This window comes from Petromyzon marinus, chromosome 40 (genome assembly GCF_048934315.1).
Source record: "Petromyzon marinus isolate PM22_M1 ecotype Great Lakes invasive population chromosome 40, UKy_Petmar_22M1.pri1.0, whole genome shotgun sequence".
Taxonomy (NCBI): domain Eukaryota; kingdom Metazoa; phylum Chordata; class Hyperoartia; order Petromyzontiformes; family Petromyzontidae; genus Petromyzon; species Petromyzon marinus.
Genome location: NC_133706.1, coordinates 1,293,780 through 1,316,153, shown reverse-complemented (window position 1 = coordinate 1,316,153; position 22,374 = coordinate 1,293,780). Strand labels below are relative to the sequence as shown.

General features: G+C 54.1%; 1 protein-coding gene across 2 annotated transcripts in view; it reads left to right on the top strand.

Moving 5' to 3' along the window:
* CTC1 (CST telomere replication complex component 1) overlaps window positions 1–22,019 on the top strand; it is a 130,044-nt gene extending 108,025 nt beyond the window's left edge. For both annotated transcript variants that reach the window (XM_032968633.2, XM_076073003.1), the window contains exons 11-26: window positions 128–377; window positions 2,427–2,654; window positions 3,165–3,306; window positions 4,535–4,622; window positions 7,403–8,333; window positions 8,965–9,048; window positions 10,081–10,218; window positions 10,847–10,941; window positions 12,613–12,719; window positions 14,182–14,347; window positions 14,852–14,929; window positions 15,246–15,414; window positions 16,290–16,357; window positions 17,659–17,812; window positions 19,512–19,638; window positions 20,745–22,019. In XM_032968633.2, coding sequence (XP_032824524.2) covers window positions 128–377; window positions 2,427–2,654; window positions 3,165–3,306; window positions 4,535–4,622; window positions 7,403–8,333; window positions 8,965–9,048; window positions 10,081–10,218; window positions 10,847–10,941; window positions 12,613–12,719; window positions 14,182–14,347; window positions 14,852–14,929; window positions 15,246–15,414; window positions 16,290–16,357; window positions 17,659–17,812; window positions 19,512–19,638; window positions 20,745–20,881 — 2,962 coding nt within the window. In that variant the 3' untranslated portion in view covers window positions 20,882–22,019. The remainder of the gene's footprint in view (window positions 1–127; window positions 378–2,426; window positions 2,655–3,164; window positions 3,307–4,534; window positions 4,623–7,402; window positions 8,334–8,964; window positions 9,049–10,080; window positions 10,219–10,846; window positions 10,942–12,612; window positions 12,720–14,181; window positions 14,348–14,851; window positions 14,930–15,245; window positions 15,415–16,289; window positions 16,358–17,658; window positions 17,813–19,511; window positions 19,639–20,744) is intronic.
* The last annotated feature ends 355 nt before the right edge of the window (window positions 22,020–22,374 follow it).

Here is a 22,374-nt window from a genome sequence, read left to right as displayed (position 1 = left end):
TAGATGTGCCATCGCCTCTCCTATTAAATCTCCCTTGCACAAAGCTGGGTGCCGGTGGGGGATGCCGTGCCGCTCGACTTGACCTGCCGCATCTGTGCCGTCTCGATGGCGCACGCCACGCGCGCAGGCTCTGCCCGGACCTCATCGCCGAGCGGTGCCTGACGAGGTGGCGCGCCGACCCCGCCGACCGAGGCGTCGTCCACGCCCTCTTCCTCTCGCCGGGAGAGCGAGCCGAGGCACCGCGGGGCGGGAGCCCGCCGGGGTCTGCCTCGGAGTCGTGGCGGCGCGGCTGGACCGGCTGCCTGTTTCGCAAGGGCCCCAAGAGGGACGTATACCTCGAGATCCTGGAGGAGCCCCATCGCTGCGTCGTCACGCGGGCGAGTTTCGCCTGTCGCGCACCACCCAAGGGCCGGGGGTAGCGTCAACTTCTCGCCAATTAAACAATAGTGGGACGACGGGGGGTGGGGGAGGGGGGGGTGTTGCACACTGGCTATCAAGCGGTTCGGTATCTTGGTAAAAATGCTAAAAAATAATGATGACATATATAACGCGCCAGATTTTGCAGACACGTCAACAACTCAAGAGGTGCGTAGCCGAGCTCAGTGCTGCTCGAAAGGCTGATCAAACAGATAGAGGCCTTTAGATGCTTCTTGAAAGTCAGAGTGCATTTGATGGTGTGGATGTGCAAAGGGAAGGGAGAGTTCCACACCGAGGGGGCGACGGCAGAGACCGACGTGAGGCTGTAACAGTTCGAGACCTTTGATGTCTGAAGTAAATTGTGAGTGTGACGACGCTGCTGCTGCTGCATAGGGTTCTACCGTGAGCGTCAGTGCAAGGCGAGAGTAGTTGGCGGTGGGGAACCGGTGGTGAAGGTGCGATGACAAAGGCAGGTGATTTTGTCCCGCTGGCGAAAGGTAGCCAATGAAGAGTACGGAGAGCGGTGGCTCTCCGTACTCTTCATCTTCATTGCAAACGCCAGAAATGATAAGGCTTGCACACTGAAATAAATACCGCGATTTCATCCTGAGATGGAAGATTGTCTATTACTGTCCAAGTAATTGTTGAGCTTTTATGCTCGCCGAATCTGCGGCCCCTTTTGAATGTTGGGACACCCCAATTGAAGGCAGTTTGTTCCGTCACGCTCTCTGTCCCATAAACTAGCGTCTTGTTTACAAGCGTACTCTTCACAGGCTCCTGTCACACAGCGGAAGTCGTTAAAAGTTATTAGTATGGGGGTCAGCGATAACGTCTCAGCATACCCCAGTAGCGGACACACTGATAATACACAATTCAGGTGTTTTTTTGTGTCGTTAAGCCCGTCACCACCCGCACAGCCAACTAGTAAGGTCTGTCACGTTAACAGAACGTGGCAATTCATTACTAGTGCAGCACACCGCTTGTGTGTTGGAGAGCCAAGCCACAACATTTACAATCTGGGTACGACGTTTCACCAGTAATTACAACCAGCTTCATCAGGCGACAGCCAGATTTGTAGAGATGTCCACCCGTTTCGTTCCTTATGAATGACTATGGGTATCCATTGCCGTTTTGGGTTATTTATATGGTATTCACGTGATGCATGCGCAGTATGCAAGCCCATTGTTCTTGTAATGCCTGTTGATTGTGTGTACTAAAACAGCCGTACCAACTGTAATCCCTATGTGAAGTATGGTGACCCGTATAGGCGTGCATTTAAACAATGTATTATTGATGTGTTGATTATGGCACACCGATTATACTGTGCAGTAAGTCTGGCGACCCAAGTTCCGTTTTCGGCCAACGGCGACCATCAGTTGGCCAGGCAATATCCGAACTGAATCCTGGGTTCCCCCTTCATCAACCCATGCTGACCAGCGTGGGGAAGTATGGCCAAGCAACCCCCATGCCCGATACGACAGGGCCTTTGTATGTATGTTGAACTTCTTTTGCACCGTACGTAGCCAACCGTGCTCATGGGAGATGTGGGGAAGGACAACAAGCAGTTGTAAAGAAGTGAGTTTTCAATCTCGATGATTTAGAAGTGCATGGCTCCAGTGGCTTTCTAATATCGGAAGGAAGGGCGTTCCAGACGGCCGCAGAATCGCATCTGAAAGCGCATGATGGGCAGTCTAAACCCGCCACTGCTGCGAGGCTGACAAGAGTTTGCGTGATGAAGAGGTGGCCCTTATGTAAATGGAGACTACTCGGGTAGTGCGACCATTGGTGGTACCGACTTCTGCTGTGGGCCCATGGACTCGTGGTGTAAAGTGCGGTCTCCGAGCCAAAAGCCGCTGCGAGGGTGGCCGGAATTTGCGTGATGATGCTCCTAGACGAGATCGGCAAGGTATTTGTGGGCTAGCAAACAGCCATAAATGATCATTGTCAACCGCAACGTAGCCACGCGTGGCAAGCTTTGTTGCGTTGTTTTCCTGCCGACCCCCCTACAGCCCGACGATGCGGACGACGGTTTGTGGCAGCTGCCCTCCATGAGCGAAGTGCTGAAGATGGCCGAGGAGGAGAGCCGCAAGGTGTCAGAGGGCCGCTGTCCTGTTGACTCTGAGCCCCCTCTGGCCAGGGAAGACTCGAGCACGGCGGCCAGGCCTGGCCACAGCGCGGAGAGCAGAAAGGCCTGGGAGTTTTCGGTTTTTGGCCCCAAACATTTTGAACCGCCGGTGGTGAGTTTGGTTGCAGGCCTCCACCGGGACACCTCGAGCATTTCATTTGAGATCAACCGCGTGATTTCGGAAGGCGGTGGGTAATGGCGAGCAAAGTCATTCACATGGTCGTCTATTGCCGTCGGCAAATTGGCAAGTACAATCTTTGAAATGTGCTCGTTGATAATAACGGTAATTGGCAGCCTTTGAAACACCGCAACTTAAAAATCGACGTTTACGTACCGAGGCTTGACACGTAAGTAATGTCGCCGTGCTGCACCCAATTTGCTCACACTTTATAACAATCCGTTGCCTAGCATTGGTAATACTGTCCAGTAGCGTTGCTCGCACTGTGCGATAAGTTCACGGCGGACGTCGCGTCCCTGAAACCTCTGCGCCGTTCTCTCGCCGAGAGCAACGCGACGCCATCGTTTTCCGGCCGGCCGTTGCTCACGGTCGGGCGCGACGGCGGGCGGCGACCTTTTCCCCGCGACCCTCTCCTGAGCGCGACCTCTCGTGCGTCCTCCGCAGATCCTGGTGGGCGTGCTCAGAGCGAGCGCGCGCACCGGCCTGCTGCAGCTCGCCGACCGCACGGCCGCCCTCGACTGCCTCGCCGTGCGGCCCCGACCCCTGGGCCGGGGCCGCACGGCGTGCCGGGACGCCGCCTTGCTGGGTGCGTCGCCGCGGTCGCCGCGCCGAGATGACGGGAGTCCAAATCCGCGCGGGTGGGGAGGGGGTGGGGGGGGTGGGTACGCGTGGCCACGGCGCTTTGTCGCGGCGTCCCCCGCCACTGTTTGTCATCGACTGGGCACGGAGGTGTGCGCCGGCGATCCGTTGCTTGAAAGACGAGGTTTTCGTGGGTCACGCTGACGCGTCGGATTCACAAACCGCCCGGGTGCGACGCGGCCGGGGGCAGCGAGTGAGTTGTATGGCCTGTGTGTGCGCGGACCTTGTGCGTGTTATCGCCTCCCATGTGTGCATGTACGTTGAACTTCCTTGATATGGATGTGTGTTGAACTGCTTTCGCACCGTACGTAGCCAACCGCTCCAATCCGAGATGTGGGGAAAGGACAACAAACTAAACACAAAAAGCAATGCTAAAGACATTAGTTTTTAATCGAGATGATTTAGAAGTTCCAGACGGCCGCAGAAGCGCATCTAAAAGTGCACGATGCAGTGACCATCTTCGTACGATGGTTAGCCAAAATCCGCTGCTGCTGCTGCTGCTGCGAGGATTGGCCGGAGTTGGCGTGGTGATGGTTCATTGCTCTTTGACGAGATCAGCGAGGTATCGTGGTTCATTTGTGGCCAAGCACTTTGTGTGTAATGAGTGCGACTTGAGAATCTTTTCGTTGTAATGTTTGTACAGTCGTTGTTTTTCTAGGTAAGTTGCAGTTTCCTATTCGTATATAAACACTCCTTAATGAAACACCTATACCCCAAAGCAGTAGCCATCAGTCTAGATTCTGCGAGGCTTTCCTGGATAAACATGTTATTGCTGCTCTATAACAATGAACGTAGCAGGCCACTGTTGCAGGCATTTCGGTGATGAGATATGAACGGCCTCGCCTGGTATACAGGAGGTCGTGGGTTCGATGCCGACCCTGACGCCTGCTGTATATTTGGAGTTTGCATGTTCTCCCTCGGGTTTTTCCCGCCACATTTAAAACATGCATTTAGATTATTTGGCTGCTATAAATGTCCACGCGATAAGCCACCTGTTGAGCTATCATTTGTGGCCCGGTCGTGTCTGGAAAAGAGCCACATAGCTCAGTGGGCCTTCCCTGGTAAAATAAAAAAAAATTGTTTAGTTTATAAGTTTCCGTTGGTGATTCTTGCGTCGGTGATTCTTTGCGTATCCTGCTCGTGACGCCGTGCGCTCTGGGCGGTGTGTGAAGCAGGCTGCCTGGTTCGTCTGAGCTGCTTCTCGTTGGTGGTGGAGAGATTTACCGATGCTCGTACGACAGGCACTCGCCAGCACCTCACCAGGTAAGGCTGCGTCATGTTAAAAACAATACAACTCCTGTGAGTGCGGAATCCAAACCCCCTACCCTCTGCCACGTGACAAGAACTCCAGGACTAATAGAGCGCGTATTTTTTGTTACTTTAAGTTGCCCGCACCTCCGATTAGCACGGTTGGCTACGCATGGTGCGGAAGAAGTTCGACATACGTACGTAACAGGATTTAAGGATGATTTGTTATATAAAGGGAATTAAATAATCAGTACATTTTCTGGTAGATAGCACAAGTCTATCCCGACGACGCCACGTGTTGCACAGACGGGTGTAGTTTGCAGTATCTTCACAGAAAGGGGGTGATGTTTACTACGTGTTTTCCTCTCAAAGTAAATTTGCAGGTAACGTTTTTTTTCTAATTTTGGCAACACTTGGAGTGTGGTATGGGCACACGTGCCCGGCCTACTTTTTTTCAACGAGTGTCACGGGATGTTGGCGGAACACTGTGAAGCAGGTGGGGTGCGCGTATTTAATATCGACGGCACCCCCGAAGTTATTTGCCAGTGCCGCCGCAGGGCCTTGAAGTGCGAACTTGTGCAATGAGCGTCGCGTACAACGCGCTTCTGCCCAGGCCCACACCACGTCACCACCACCACGTCACATCACCACGTCACAACACCACGTCACCACACCACGTCGCCACACCACGTCACCACACCACGTCACCACACCACGTCACCACACCACGTCGCCACGTCACCACACCACGTCACCACACCACGTCGCCACACCACGTCGGCACACCACGTCACCACACCACGTCACCACACCACGTCGCCACACCACGTCACCACACCACATCACCACACCACGTCACCACACCACGTCACCACACCACGTCGCCACACCACGTCACCACACCACGTCACCACATCCACATTGCCACACCACGTCACCACACCACGTCACCACACCACGTCGCCACACCACGTCGCCACACCACGTCACCACACCACGTCGCCACACCACGTCACCACACCACGTCGCCACACCACATCCACATTGCCACCGCCACACCACGTCGCCACACCACGTCGCCACACCACGTCACCACACCACGTCACCACACCACGTCACCACACCACGTCGCCACTGCCACACCACACGGGGGAGGCACAATCCAAAATCGAGATACATTTCTTCTCTTCGTTATTGTGGGCCACGTCCCAAGCTACCCGACGCAAGTTTTAATTAAACCAATTTATATTTTTTATTTGTCCAGGTGAGGCCCACTGAGCTACATAGCTCTTATTCAGAAGCGACCTGGCTATCACAAATGTAAGCTCATCGAAGTGGCTTATCACGTGGAAATGCCATGCTTTGTTAACAAGAACAAAATATTTAAAAACCGTTGCGGCTCTTCGGTCACTTTAACCACTTTGATGTTTTAAAACGTACAGGGGCTAAACATCACAGTGATAGCACTTAAGTGGCATGTAATATAATTTGGATTATTGCGGCGCTGCGAGGGATTTTTTTTCTCACGAACAAAGACTGAAATCTGCGGTCGGGCACTCCGTAATGCGCAGCCTCGCGTAGACTTCCTGGTCTCTCGTGGCTCCGTTTAATCGACTCGAATTCCACGCGCATCGTTGTCGCGTTAATTCTCCCTCGCGATTAGAGTTGTTGTTGTTGGAGATAAGAGGTCTTCACGCAACAGACTAACGAGGGACCGGTCTGTCTGTGCCTGTCTCGTCAAGCAGCGTTACCCTGAACATAACAACAGAGAATCCTCGCAGATTTACCGCCGACTGTCCACCAGCTTCCACTTTGGCCGTTTTTGTTGAGTTTAGTGTGGATTAAGGGTTAATGCTCATTTCACTTGACAGATGCTCCAGGATTGCCTCCTGGGAGGTCTGGGAGGGTTCCAGAGAGTTAGGGGGGGTTGTTGCCCAGGACATCTGCCTGGGATTTGTCAAAGATTACAAATCACTTCTTAACGCCTACAAAGCGGCCTTCATTATCCCACTTTAAAGGGAGTAATAATTAAAATACCTACAGAGCTATTCAAAGTGAGCATTTAAAACAAACAAAAATCTCGTCTAAGAGCCAAGTACTGGCATTCCTCGGTCATGAAGACTTCGATGTGTTCTTTGGGAGTCCCATTTACCTCAAGTGCTGCCCACGTAATCACCGCTTTTTCCCTTCTCCACACGCACACCGTCAGCAGCCGCCATTCCGTTGCGCCTTTTAAAGCCGCGCACAGTTACTCGTAGCGATGCTCTCGATTCGCGCCGAATCGGTGTCGCATTACTCCCGGTGTGCTCGGGGCGGCGCTCAAAGGGGTCGCGTGGAGGGCGCTCGAGGTCGCGCTCGTCTCGGATGGTGCTCCTTCCCCGTTGGCACGGCCACCGCTGTTGAAGGAAGGCCGCCACCCCCCCCCCCCCGTTGCTGCTCATGAACAGCCCTCCGGCCGCTGGCCACACCGCAAGGATAACACCGCACTGCGACGCGCACAGTGTTGTGGTGATTGCGTATCAATAATATTAGTTTTTGCTTTTATATTGCGTCGTCGCGTGCACGGATTGCATCTCGAAGTGCCGTAGAATTTTGAACGCGCGCGGTATTCCTCGGGGAGGTGCGGGGGGGAATCCGCAGACGAGCGGGAAGGCAGCCAGGGCCGGCGCCACCAACGATTGCCCAAGCTCCGTGGTCCTATATTGGAATATTTGGCCAACTTCATTCACGAGTGTCTATGCATTTATAAAGTTTTTTAACGCAGTTCATTTACACGCTTGTCTTGCCGTGCTTAGGATCTACGCTCAGTTTCACGCCGACGAAGCTACGGCGCTGTACCGGCCGAGCGGCGGGGTTCGGTTGACGGCGGCGGCCGGCAGCAGCCGCCCGGAACAGGCGCGGGCCGGGCCCGCCGCCGAGCGGCCTCCGGAGACCCAAGAGGACGTCGGTCGCGGGGACGAGGACCTCTCGAGCGGCAGGGCATCGCCAACGGCCCGCGCGGCGTCGCAGCAGCGTGCCGCCGGGCCCGGCCCGGCGTCCGACGGGGCGGCGAACGGAACGGTTGAAGGCAGAGGCGAGGAGGGGGCTCTTCGCGCGCGACAACAACGACGAGGCTCCGGGGAGATTGTCGCGCCGGGAGCGCCCGGCGCGCGCGGAGCGAAGCGCGACGCCGCCGAGCTCGTCGGACCGGCGGCAAAAACGTGGAGGCGGAACGACGACAACGGCGACCACAACGGCGACCACAACGGCGACCACAACGGCGGCCGCGTGCAGGCCGCTCGCGCCGCCGCGCCCTCGCGGAACGACGGCCCGGCGGCGGCGGCGGCGGCGGCGGCGCTGCCGTCCGGCGAGCGTGCGGCGCCGCCCTCGGTCTCCGTGACAAAGCCGCGCGGGAGCTCGGGGCCAGGCGGCGATGGCGCCGCCGGCGTCCGCCGGGAGACGCGGCCGGGCGGCCCCGCGGGGCGGAGCGAGGCCGGCGACCGCCGTGGCGGCCCGCCGTCCGGGGGCCCCGGCGGGAGGGGGTCGGTGGCGAGAGTTTTCGTCGTGACGCACAAGGAGGCGCTGATGGTTCGCGGCGAAGGGTCGGCGCCGGGGCTGAGTTTCTACGCCACCGTGAGGATCTTGGAGGAGACGGTGCCGGACGAGCAGCGGGCGACTTCTGACGGACCGCGTGGCGGCAGCGGCGGCGGCAGCGGCGGCGAGCCCGGCGTGGGCAAGACGACGCAGGTGTGTCGTCACGCCGCCCCCCCTCGCTTCTTCCGTTGTACCTTCCTCGCCCTCTCTCTCTCTCTTTTCTCATTGTTTACCTCTTGTGATTTGCAGCCACGAACGCAATAGTGGGCCCGCGTTGCCTTGCACCGTTCGACAAATGCGTTGGCGTTGAGCGTGTATAAGCCACTCGCCATCCCTTAGAACTGAATCACAAATCCGTTGCTCTTTCATTTGGCCTTTCAAAAGAAGAAGAACGATCTGTTCAAAAAAGTTAAAGTGCTTTTCCCCTGAAACCATCGTCGGGAGGCACCCCCTCTCCTCTAGTTGACTTTTCCTGAAGCAGCATGGCAAGGGAGATATTTATTCGAGGTGCGACCACTGTTGACGGGTTCCCACCAGGTGACGCTCATTTAGTTGCGTGCAGGAGGAGCGAATGGACGAGTCGACCCTCGGATCGGGATTATAATTCGCGAAGTTACCGGTTGCGGGCCAAGGACTCCGCGTGTCTCTTGTCCCCCCCCCCCCCCCACCAATCCCCCCTTCTCTTCCGCGTGTTCTAAAAAAGCCAACGTGAGTGCCACCTCAGAGGCGTCCGCGCTGCTGTTGGACGTCGCTTGATGCTGCGTGTGTTCCGCGTTCACCCCAGATGTACTTCGTTGGGGAGGCGGTGCGGTGGCACTCGATCCTCCACCCGGGGGGCGCCTACGAGCTGCTGCTGCCCAGCGAGCAGGTGGCTGACAATGGCATGACGTTGTTTTATCCCGGCCGCGGAGAAACCCACTCCCTGCGCGACGCGACGATCTCTCACCGTTTTTTTGGGTTATTTTGGGGTGCGGGGCTTTACAGGGTTTCCATGCCGTGTTTCCATGAAGCAATCATCGTGCCCATGTGCAGAAAGTGAATAAGCAATTATGCAGCCTCAAATACGTTATTTAATGGGTTTTCCGTAAGCGTAAGAGGCACACTCGATCTATGAATCGGCGAATTGTTACCTGCCTAAAGTACGGAGCCGGTTTTTCCCTCCACATTTAGAAACACGCGTTTAGAGTATTTAGCTGCTATCAGTTTTCACGCGATAATAAGCCACTTTGTTGAGCTATCATTTGTGGCCAGGACGCTTCTGAAAAAGAGCTATGTGTGTATTGAACTTCTTTCGCACCGTACGTAGCAAACCGTGCTCATTGGAGGTACTGGTGAAGGACAAGAAAATATGGCTCAGAGTGGGCCTTACCTGGTAACATAAAAAATAGTTTTGTTTTTATTTAGAGTCACGGCCTGCAGGTTGTGCCACTCGGCTGTGAACGTGACGCGGCCCAGCGGCGGACGCGTTCACCGCTTGTCGCTTGAGGTTCACGGTTCGAACATCCGGCAGGCCACCCCGGTTAATACTGCCGGTATGATGATCATAAAAAAAAACACTAAGCGACGTTAAAGATCCCGTGACGTCTTTCCATGAGAGTAGGCCATTGTGTGCCGGCGTCAAATCAAAGTTGGAACAATTATACGCAAATTTAGCAATCACCGCCTCCTACTCCTGGCAGGTCAATGGCCGCTCGCAGACCTTGAGCTGAGTCGCATTGCACCACAGCGGGGCAGGATAGGCAAAACGAAAACTTCTCTCCGAGGCGGTCGCGTTACGGGGATGCAGTATAAATGCAAGTGATCTTATTTTTTGTCGCGAGTTTCCGTGGCCCATTGGTGTGAGCGATTGACGCGACGCGACCATGCTGCAACGTGCGTGTCTCCGGGGGGTGTTGCCCAGGAGGCCTCCCTGTACTCCCCTCAACCGGGAGTCCCCGCTGGGGTCCTCCAGGCCGCGGGCTGCCCTCACCTCATCCAGCTGATGCCCAACTGGAAAATCAGAAGCCTCGGGAGACCCGAAAGCCCGTCACGCACGCAGGTACCGAAACGCGTTCGTGCGACGGCCTGCTCGTTTAATATGACGTCCAGGGGTTCCCTTGTGAAGCAGACGGGGATTCATTTTGTGGTTTAAACTAAATTATTTTTATTTTAATCTTGATTTGAAGCTTTCGTGACTGCAGGAATCCATACTCTTTGGTTGTTTTGGTAAAGTCACGTCGGTAGAAAAAATAATACAAGCAATCGTGACTTCGTGATCTATAATTTTTTTTTATCTACGTGACTTTACCGAAAGGACCAAAGAGTATTTTTATTTTACCAGGTAAGGCCCACTGAGCTATGTATCTGTTTTTCAGAAGTGACCTGACCACAAATGATATCACGTGGAAATTCCTCCCAGCCAAAGTACTGTAAACATGTTTTTATAAATGTGGAGGGAAAAACCGGAGGACCCGGAGAAAAATCCACACGACCACGGGGAGAGAGAGAGACACGCAAACTGCAAATATACAGCATCAGGCGTCAGGGTCGGGATCGAACTGACGACCTCCCCCAGAAACACAAACAGTAGCTCCAGTATCCGGCTATCTGGTCTGAGATGTCGCAGTTGTTGCAATTAACATTTGTGAATTCCGTCTCGCGCTTTAATGTTGTTTATTTATCATCAGTTGGAACCGCAGCCCAGCACCTCTTCACAGAGGTCAGAGGAAAGCGATGACCATCGTCTGGGCCTCATGAATATCAGAGACGTCTTGGAGGAAAGGTGCGAAGCGGTCACAAGGGAACTGATTGCGTTTCCGAATTGCATTAAACACGAGCACTGACTTGACACACGCCCATCTTCATCGCTCCTTGGTGACCCCTACAATCTGCCACTACAATAGAGCAAGCATGGCCGTACGAGAAGCGTGCCTACGAGCTGCAGTCATCATTAAGACATTATCTGGCGACGCTGCTGTGCTGGCAGTGATGCACAAGCACTAACATCCAAAAATAATACATTTCCTACAAAAATATCACAGCGCTGCTTTTGGTAAAAGCTAGGTGCGCCGCTGTGTTTGTATTTAATCTTTTCGTTTTGCGCGCCATTACAGAATAATCTATTCAATTAATTTGTATGTGTAACAATCGTTTATTATTATTATTTTGGACATCGAATAGAAATTGAAATGAAGAAGCAGAATCCGCTTTGACGTTGACCTCAGTGCAGTCTCACTTTGATGACTTTTGGTCGCTCTTGCAGTGAACATTTGTGGAAATGAGTGAACACCGCCCTCTCCCCTTGCGATCAATAACAAATAGTCACTTTTTTTAAAATTCACATCAATCCAGAATCCAGTAAGTTGTTGTAACTGAGTGCAAATTCAGTTTGGTAAAAGCGACCTTCTGCTCACAATTTTTGCGAAAATTATTGAAGACCGATCTCTCCTCCCGGTTTATAAATAGTTAATTTATTTTGTATTCACATCAGTACAGAAGCCGTGAAAACAAAATTCACCTCAAGGAAAACTTTTGGGGGATGATCGTCAATTAACACCAAATGTGATGTAGAGGGTTTTTTTTTAATTTAAAAAATTCAATACAACCTTTACATTTTAGTCTTTTTCATTGCATGAATGTTTTATGAACCCATCATATGACGGGCAATTACACTAGCAGCACAATATGACAATTGGTGATGGTGTGGGCAATGTCCCCTTCTTCATAGCACGTCAGGGGCAATCTCTATGTCTCTTCGATACAAGATGCCTCTCTATGTGCTATGAAGAAGGGCATTTTCTCAAGAAGCCAGCGACTGTATATGTTCCCCGTTATATATTGTTCCATGTAAGGCCGTGTGTTATTGACGAATGTGTTGAGTATTTTGTCACTTTCCATAACAGTTGACTGCAATTGAATGTTAGTTGTATATGTGCGTGCATTGTGGTGGTGGAGAACGTCACTGGGTCATACTTCCACCGAGGCCAGTTCCTTAGTCTAGACTCTAGAAGGTCATTAAGGATTCATCACACGCATTTTATAAACCGGCATGGTGCAATAATATTGACAAATGAACAAAAAAATGTGTAGAAATTGGGATGGGTTGTCCAAAACGGCCAGGCGCTGGGTGGAAGGATTGTGAGTATTTGATTGGTCCTCGTTGTGTGATGAGTGATGACATCATGTCGCCGTGCACTCTCAAGGGGACGGCCACGGGTGTCCATCGCAACGAAACTCATCCGAGACAAATGAGCCACAGGAACCGGCGGTGGGCAAACAGTCGCACGAAGCCTCAAATGTGCGGCCTCATTTTCCGCGCGACGTCGCGTCTGGTCATACAGCCTCACCGAAGCGTGCGCTTAAGAGGTGGAAAAAAAAATCGCATCTCTTTCTGCTGCCCGCCACTACATCCCCCTCCCGCTCTTACCCCCCCACCCCGACCCTAACCCAACAGCTGCGAGCAACTGGTGTCGTTCACCGGTCAAATTTCCGAGAGGTTCTGCTACCACCCGCACGATCGCTACCGGAAGCTGCACGACTCCGCCTCGCGCAAGCGCCTGGGTGAGTGAGACGGGCGCTAACGAGCTCGGTGCGCACGCTCTCCTCGTGGGATTGCCGCCAAAGTCGGGCACTCGCGGGGCTTGGCACAGTGTGATCTGCGTTGTTGGAGACAGTCGGGGAGGTAATTTGCGCGGAGCCAAAGTTGAGTTTTTTTTTTTCCCCCCGCAAGCTTACGACTTTGTACAAAGCACCTGGGCAGTGCGGGACACGAGTGAGCTCGACGAACCAGATTAACGTCGACCAGGACTTGAGAAAAAAAGTTTCCTCAGTTAACGTGTGGAAATGGAACAATTAAACTAATTTTATTTTAACAGGTAAGGCCCACTGAGCGACGTAGCTGTTTTTCAGAAGCGACCTGGCCACAAATGATAGCTCAACGAAGATGGCTTATCACGTGGAAATGTACAGCAACCAAATGGTCTAAACGCACCGTAGCTATGGGGTCACACTAACAGGTTGACGTGTTACTCTCTAGCAATACAATGGCTTCTTCAGCACCGTAGCGGTGGGGTCACACTAACAGGTTGACGTGCTACTCTCTAGCAATACAGTGGCTTCTTCAGCACCGTAGCTATGGGGTCACACTAACAGGTTGACGTGCTACTCTCTAGCAATACAATGGCTTCTTCAACACCGTAGCTATGGGGTCACACTAACAGGTTGACGTGCTACTCTCTAGCAATACAATGACTTCTTCAGCACCGTAGCTGTGGGGTCACACTAACAGGTTGACGTGCTACTCTCTAGCAATACAATGGCTTCTTCAGCACCGTAGCTATGGGGTCACACTAACAGGTTGACGTGCTACTCTCTAGCAATACAGTGGCCGAGGTATATTACTGTAAATTCCATCTCTAGCCCCGCCCACTTACCCTTGGGTTGCAGCCATCTGAAACCGCTATAACCTCTTGCTGTTACAGCTCACTACAGCTCGCTATACTTCTCCTGCCTCCGCAGTCCACCTGCTGTATTTTTTCACCTGAAGACGATTGCTCGTGTTGCGATCGAAACGTCGTGATTTTTTATGATTATTTTTTTATCTACGTGACTTTAGCGAAAGACCCAAAGAGTATAATATGGAATGAGGTTCATCTGTTTGGTTGCATTGGCATGAAACGAAGAGGCTTTGCCTTGAATACCAAATGTGTACATTGCACGAGTGTTGAAAGAGGCCAATGGTATGCACTTTCAGCTTTAGTCCTGTGACACCAGCTTCTCAATATCAGAATCATCATATTTATTTATACTGGAGGAATCCGATGAGCTGTAAAGCTCTTTTTCACAGATGTCCAGCAGCGGCGGGTAGGAGTGCAAAGTTGAACTTCTTTCGCACCGTACGTAGCCGACCGTGCTCATCGGGGGTGCGATCTCGGGCTAGTCTCTTGAGGCTGAACGCCGCCATTATAATAACAACTTGCCGTGTTAATGCACTTCTTACTCCATCGCTGCCCACTGCGGACAGGCATTTGGCTGCCCGGAGACCCCGACCTACGGTTTGACGTGCAGGACCTCGACAGCCCCGAGCTGAGCGTCAGCGTCTACCTGGACCCGTCGTGCTTCGTGTACCCACTCGGCCTGCTGCCCGGCGCCACCGTCGCGTTCCGCCGCCTTCAGAGATGCACGTCACGGTGCGGCCATGCTTCGCGTGGGGCGGCCATGCTTCGCGCGGGGCGGCCATGCTCGCGCGGGGCGGCCATGCTTGGCGCGGGGCGGCACTGTCCGTTGCGAGCGTGGAACCGCAGGGCCGTAGTTTCCGCGTTGGCGGCGTGGACGCCCCTGAGTGTATCAGCGAAGAGATGGACATTTCACTCTTCCGCGTTGTAGTAATTTTTTTTATTTTTCATGATTGCTCGGATTTTTTACCAGGGACAGCCTTTCTGTGAATGCAACGAGCAGGCTTCGTTACTCGCATGTCAATGGTTTTGCTGGATTAAAAAGTCGAGAAAAAATTTCGGCCACCTCCTTGTCATCGTCAACTCGGCGTGTCTGACGAATTCAAATAGTTCTCGTTGTCACCGCCACAATCGTCCGCATTCATGCGACTGCAGACTAACCTATGGCACACTCCTAGTTGTTTATCTGCCACGAATAATGATGAGAACAATGAACTTTGTCTTCCGTCCACCTGGCAGCGTGCGGAAGAATGTGTACTGCAAGATCCTGCCCGTGAGCAGCATGGACGTGACTTCCTTCGCAGACGCCTCGGCCAGGTGGCACGCACGGCTCGCGCATCGCGTCCCGTCGCACGTTCACGCCACTCGGCGGCCAGGCGCCGCGCTTCAAACTCACGCCTTGCACTATTTCCTCCTCCCCCCCCCCCCCACCACCGCGGAACTCACGAGGTGGGGGGGGGGGCTCATGCGGCGTCCGACAGCGAACCTGTTCAGAGTTTTGCATCATTTACCTTCCATCGCTCGCTGTCATTTCATCTTGTATAGTTTTGCCTTCAAACCGGCGGACGTGAATCTCAACGAGCCGGCTTGCCCTGACTCGCACCGCCTCGCGTTGCTGCCTTGAATTTCCCAGCCCGCTGAGCGACCCCTGGGGAGACGGAGCGCCCACTCTTCAAATCGCCGATCTTCTGTTGCACGGCCAGCAGCGGGTCACGTCCGGGCGGCTCGGCTGCAGGGTCGTGCGAATACGCTGGCTGCGCCTGTGCTGGGCCTGCGCCATCTGCGGCTCCAATTTCGCCCAGGTGACCACAGAGACCACCGAGCGACCGACCGACCCACTGACCCATCGACCGACTCGCCGACCCACCGAGCGAACGACCCACTGACCCATCGACCGACTCGCCGACCCACCGAGCGACCGACCGACCCACTGACCCATCGACCGGCTCGCCGACCCACCGAGCGACCGACCGATGGACCTCGCCGCTTGTAAACACCCCGGCGGCCCTCGGCGCGTGCCCGGCACGGGGCTTCCGCTTGGCAACTCCCACACTGCTCACTCCCGTGCCCGCGGAGTGCCCTGCAGGTGACGGGCGTTTAAATTGGCAGCGGCAGGATCGGTGCTGTTGATGTGCGGTGCGTGCGTGTAAGTGCGTGCGTGTAAGTGCGTGCGTGTAAGTGCGTGCGTGTAAGTGCGTGTAAGTGCGTGCGTGTAAGTGCGTGTGTGTAAGTGCGTGCGTGTAAGTGCGTGCGTGTAAGTGCCAGCACTGCTTCAGGTGATTGATTATTATGACTTTGTCAAAGCTGCCTTTAATTTGGCAGGCCGTTCTAGCGATCCAGAAATGCAATTAGCATTCAGAGAGGATAAATAGCCATGCATGGTTCATGGCGATGGTCATAATCTTTCGATTTAAAGCTTTCATGACTGCAAGGATTCATCTTCTTTGGTTCTTTCGGTAAAGTCACGTAGAATGAGAATAAAATAATACAATAAACGTCGTGAGAATTTTATTTTATTATTTTATTCTCATTCTACGTGACTTTACCGAGAGAACCAAAGAAGATGGTAATAATCGTCGGCTTCTTGGGTGATTCAAATAATCGCTCGTTTGAGCCTCGGCGTGGGCGTGCTACAAGCGTGCGTGCATGCGTGCGTGCGTGCGTGTATCTCTCGCAGGGCCAGTGCAGCGGAGCTTCGCGTGGGACGTGCAACTCGGAAGAGGGCAGCTTCACGGCCAAAGCGAGGTAAGGCTCCAACGTCGCTCTCACGGTGCATCAACGGTTGCCCTGCTCCCGTCCCCCCCCGGTTGACACCGCATCGGTTGTCGTGGCTTTGTGTGCGGACTGCCCCCTTAAGTGGCGTCACGTAAAAGCAGTGCTCACCCTGCGGGCGGCCTTGCTTGGCCTATTTTTTGCAGGATCTGCTATTCTTTTTTTTTGTCGGCTTTCAAAAGTGCGGTGGCTCCTGCCCTTTTGTACTCGGCCGGGTTTTTAGCAATTTGGCAAAGGGGGGGGGGGGATCCACCGTTGTGGCCCCATCGGTCCGGGGCCCAAGTGGTGATGCCGTGCTCAACCCCTCGACACGCATAATTTTGTTTACTCAGCGAGACACGTATGAGACCGGTGACTCGCCGGTCAAGGCGCCGGTCAGGGAAATTTACGATTCTCCCTCGTGTAAACAGCTTTAGAGTCGTTGATCTCCGGCCATGTCGCATTCGCACGCGGCACTCGCGGGGCCTGAGCGTTGCACGTGGAGGAGCGGACATCCCTGGCCGGGCAGTGGTGGCTACGCACGCGGCTGCCTGTTGTTGTAGGCCAGCGCTGTGGAGGCAGCGAGGGTCGGTGGGTCACCGCGCACCTGCCGTGACACTCCCTTGCCGTGCGCGTCCGGCACGTGCCGTGCCTCTGGCTCGCCAGGACACATCGGGGCAGCAGAGTGTGGACTAACCGCCGTCTGTTTCCATCTGTACGGGGATAGAGCGTTGCCCCCCCCCCCTCGTGCCCGTGGGTTTTTTTTTCTGGCTGCTCCGGTTTCCCTCCCGCTCGTGCGAACGACTCATTAATCGGCTGAACACATCTTAAGAGAAGCACTCAATGCAGGACCCTCCTGAAAAATGGTTGCACGACTCAGTGTTGCTTTCCTCCCTAAATCAGTAATTATTATTTGTCGTCATTAATCCCGCGTCTTTTCTTTTAAACGAACGCAGTGGGCCCATAAACGTTGGTTGGTCAGCAACAAACAGCACCGTTGAAATCGTAATCGATAACAATTTACACGGTTTTTTTGGGGCTTTTGCATCGAGGAAGATTGTTATCAGAGCTCGGGGAAAAAGAGACGATGGGAGGGAAGTTATCCCCAAGTGGAGCAGTGCAAGAGAAGAAGCAGAAAACATAGCCACCAGGGAGACAAAGGCAGCCGGGCGTGGTGCTGGCCACCCACCTCCTCGTGTGCCGTGCCGGCCTTATTCAAAGGTGCTCGCCAACAGCACTTGCCCCAACAGTGTGTTAAGGCTATACGGGGTGGGACCTTTGTCTTTGTTCCGCAGCGTGATGGTGGACGATGGCACGGGCCATGCGTTCATGTACATGGACGGCCTGCAGGTGGCCTCCCTCCTGGCCCTGTCTCTCCCGCAGTGGGAGGCCCTGCACCGTCACATACTGAACACCTCTGGGGAGGCGTCCTTCAGCTACAGCGACAAGGTACACGTTCAATGTACGGCCCCTTTTCACGATCCACTGCTGGGTGAGGGCCTCCTCCCCACGCCGTGCGGCTCGTGGGAGTTGTTTGACCGAGCTTCACCGCGCCGGACGGTTGTGTGTTGGAAGAGGAAGCATAGGCATGGGAGCGGAAGTATTGTACAACATGATTTTGGTGCAACGCCCTCTGCAGACCTCCACGGAGCAGAGTCCGACGTCGTTATGGTAACCTGGCACGAACGGCGTCCTGGCTTGGCTTGTGACATCCGATCATTTGTGTGCACATTCTGGGTGACGCGTTTCATAGGCACAGGGCAAATATTATTCTCAATACATCCTTCTCCCTCTCGCAAATTATATTCCAAGTGTTCCTTCAGCGTCGTAAGACGCGAGATTAAGCCGTTTCCACTCGGAGCCCTCGCAGCAGTTATCGTCGGAGAACAGTTCACAGAACCACGTTTGATTTCTTGCTCCAGTGAGTTTTGCGGCATCGGTGCTCATCTCCTGCTTACAGTCCTGAGACAGTGGCGGGGAATTCCACCCGTCTATCCGGAGGACACACCACTTTTGACTTCTCTACATCGTGGTTACGCATATTCTTTGGATCTTTCGGTGAAGTCACGTAGATAGGTTCATAGAAAATAACAAAAAAACATTTCTTATGATGACGACCGCTTGTATTGCGATCGAAACGTCGTAGTTTTTTGTTACCGAAAGACCCAAAGAATATGAATTCCTGCAGTCACGAAAGCACTAAGTCAAGATTTTAGTGGTTACGTATTTTATCAAGCTCCAGAGAGATGATGGGCTGAGTTAACCCCACCTGGGATTTTAACACGCAACCTTCCGATTGCGAGCCGCTCGCTTCCACGGCTGATCCACCCGACTCGGACGCCTTCCGTAGGCCTCTTATCCACACCGGGGCTCAGGGGGAGCTGTATTTCACGTGCCCTGCAATGAGTGCTGAAATTCCAATCATGGCAAACATGCCATGAGTCATCAGACGTAGACTAAGGTAGGGGAAGTGACGGTCCACGTTTAACGTGGTGAGTTTTTTTGTGTGCTTGCTCATGACCAGGTTTGGTCACGGATGGCCCTCCCCAGATTTGAACCGCTAACCTAGGCTTTGTAAGGTGAAGCTGGTTGTACCTGGTATATAAACTTGGTCTGGACTTTCTTCTGGGTTTCCAGAGGAGTGCCGAGCGTGCCGTGTCAACACAGCACCTGGGGAGACGGAAGGAGGTTAGCCTCACTAGCCCCCTTGTGTGACGGACCTGTTTCAATAGGCGCTCGCTAACAGCACTTGCCCATACAATATTGTACTTGCGTACCATGTGATGCCGACATAAGCGCGGGGGCCGCCCAGAGCAGGTCGGCAAATATGGAAATTGCCTCGAGCTTCGAGCAATAGAGGGGCCCCACAACAGCCCTGTTATTTTTCCGCTAATGATGAAGGAGGGTCTCGCGTGGAATTCCGCCCTGGGCCTCCGGGAACCTCTGGGCAGCCCTTGTTGTGCGCAGCGGGGAGCGACGGCCCAGTGGTTAGCGCACCGTGCTGAGAACCCGGCAACCCGAGTTAAATGTTCACTCCCGACCACCTCCCCTCGTGTGGCGTGACAGCCTTCACAGGAGGTGCTCGTTATTAGCACCTGTCCCAGCAGCCTTGTCCTCGCTTTGTCTTCTGCGTGTGACGGGTGTCCAGTTTTCAAGAGTCACTCTCGAAGGCCTCACGGAAAACCTCATCCGGGCGCTCTGTTGCAGCCGCTCGGTGTCCCGACCACTCTGCCTGCGCTTTCGAATCAAAACGTGGGCACAAAAAGAGCAGCAGGGTCTGTACATTATTACCATTCAGGCACCTCCCTCCCTCCCCCCACTCCTCCCTCCCCTCCCTCCCTTTCTCCCCTCCCTCACCACCCTCCCTCCCCCCACTCCTCCCTCCCCTCCCTTGCTCCCTCCCTCCCCCCACTCCCCCCTCACTTCCTCCCCTCCCTCCCCCCACTCTTCCCTCCCCCCTCCCTCCCTTTCTCCCCTCCCTCACCACCCTCCATCCCCCCACTCCTCCCTCCCCTCCCTTGCTCCCTCCCTCCCCCCACTCCCCCCTCACTTCCTCTCCTCCCCTCCCTCCCCCAACTCTTCCCTCCCTCCCACACCTCCCCTCCACAAATCCACGTATCAGCAGCATCGGCCGTGGAAGTTGCCACATTTGCCGGAGGCTTCTGCCGCGGCTCCACGCCTCCCTCCAAGCCGGCAAGGTCGAGCTCAAGGGGCCGTTCGCCACGCTGGCCGACGTGCCGGCACGGGCACTACGCACGCTCGCCTCATGTCGTGCTTTGCCGTTGTGTCTGGGTTCGGTTTTAAAATAGTTTGTTGCGTGCGCATGGAGGAACATCTTTGGCAGCTTGTGAGTGCCGCTCCATGGCGACGGCCGTCCCTGTGTTCGTAGCTCACGACTCGGGACGGATCACGTGACCTACGTATAGTCTGCTGACGTCGTGCATGCATGGCGGGGGCAGCGTGCCGCGCATATGGGTAGCTAAAATATAAACACAATCCATGCCTTCGTGATGTTTAGCCGTGCTCACCACGGTGGCTAGGAGATGTTAACTACCTCGCCTGGTGTACAGGAGGTCGTGGGTTTGATCCCAACCCTGACGCCTGCTGCTGCTGTATATTTGGAGTTTGCGTGTCTCTCTCTCCCCGTGGTCACGTGGATTTTTGTTTTTTTCCTCCACATTTATAAACAAGCGTTCGCAGTATTTGGCTGCTATACATGGTCACGTGATGAGCCATCTTCGTTGGTCGCTTCTGAAAAAAGAGCTACGTTTCTGAGTGGGCCTTACCTGGTAAAATAAAAATTGTTTATCGTTTCCCCCCCCTCCTTCCCGTGCGTTTCCCACCCCCCCCCCCTCCCCCCCCCGTGTTGCCGGCCGTGCAGAGCAGCTGCGGCCCTTTGAGTTTGAGCTGAAGAAGGCGGCGTACAGCACCCTCGTGCCGTGTCGGCCCACGCTGCTGTGCATGGGCGTGCGCGACCCCGCCGCTCACGCTCGCGGCGCCGGGTGCCAGGAGTCGTAGCGCGCCACGCGGGGGGGCAGGGGGCGACGGGGGGAGTTTGGCCTCGGCCTGTGGTGGAATGTGGCGCAAACGATTGTGTTTATTGTGATTATTGTTACCGCGCTCGTTCAACCGCGAGAACTCTTGCTTGAGGAAGTTCCCCGCTACGTTCCAGCGGTACGGCCCGGCCGGCCGTTGCTGCACGTTTCCCGATGGAGCAATGGCACGAGTCATTTTTCAAATTTGGATTGCGACGGGCGACACGCAGTGGCCCGCTCTCCACCGAGTGACGCCGTGGGATCCTCAGCGTCCACTCTGGTGACGGAGACGGCTTCGGTGTTTTACGGTTGACGCGCCCTCTGCATTAAACAGGGCAGCCTGTCGGATTAGAAGTGCGAACCTTCGCTTCAAGTGACGAACCCGCTACCGCAAGTAAGATTTTATTCCACACACCCCTACCTGGACCGTGTCCCAGGATGTCCAGTCTGAATTTGAAGCTTTTAAAAATGTTTTTTTAATCTTAATGTCCGTGACATCACAGCTGTACGATCTCCGTGCCTTTGGCTCGCTGTAAATGCGGGTTTCCGTTGCCGCGACGCGACAGTGGGGTGACGTTCGAGGCGGAGCGCACGCCTTAGCCGCGTGTCTGTGAAATCAGAGCTGTCGGTTGTCCTGCATTGCCTCTTCAGCGATGCTCTCGATCGGGGGCTTTTACTTTGAAGTGGGGGAGGTCCAAGCAAACTGAGCAAGCAGGCTGTCGGGGTTTGCATGTGTCAACGGAGCAAGACAGCTGACCTGATTATCGCCGTGCAATCATTCAGTGGCATTGTGGAGAATAAATTAATACATTATACCTCCGATTAGCGCGGTTGGCTACGTACGGTGCGAAAAAAGTTCAACGTGCAAATACGAAGTTCGGCATGCGTCCATACATGTATCTCTCAAGCAAACCTGACTGCTGATGAGACACTGATTGCCGAACCCAGTCCAGGGTTTGCTGGTAGTGAACCAAAGCTGCTGCTGGTAAGTCTCACTCCGAGAAGGCCTGCTGCTATGACGTGTGTAAATAGGACTTTTGTCTTTTTTATGCGGAGGGATAAATGTGGGACAGAGGCGTGTTATTTATTTATCTTGTAATTAAAGCTGGCTTTTGTTGGGTCAGGTGAGTAAAGTAATTGGTGTGTGTGTGTGTGCCCTGCATGGCAACTGCTCTGTGTGTGCCAAGAGGTCAGAGGCAGATAAAAAAACTTGCGGATCAATGAGAACCACAACAAACTCAACACACTCAATGAGAACCACAACAAACTCAACACACTCAATGAGAACCACAACAAACTCAACACACTCAATGAGAACCACAACAAACTCAACACACTCAATGAGAACCACAACAAACTCAACACACTCAATGAGAACCACAACAAACTCAACACACTCAATGAGAACCACAACAAACTCAACGCACTCAATGAGAACCACAACAAACTCAACGCACTCAATGAGAACCACAACAA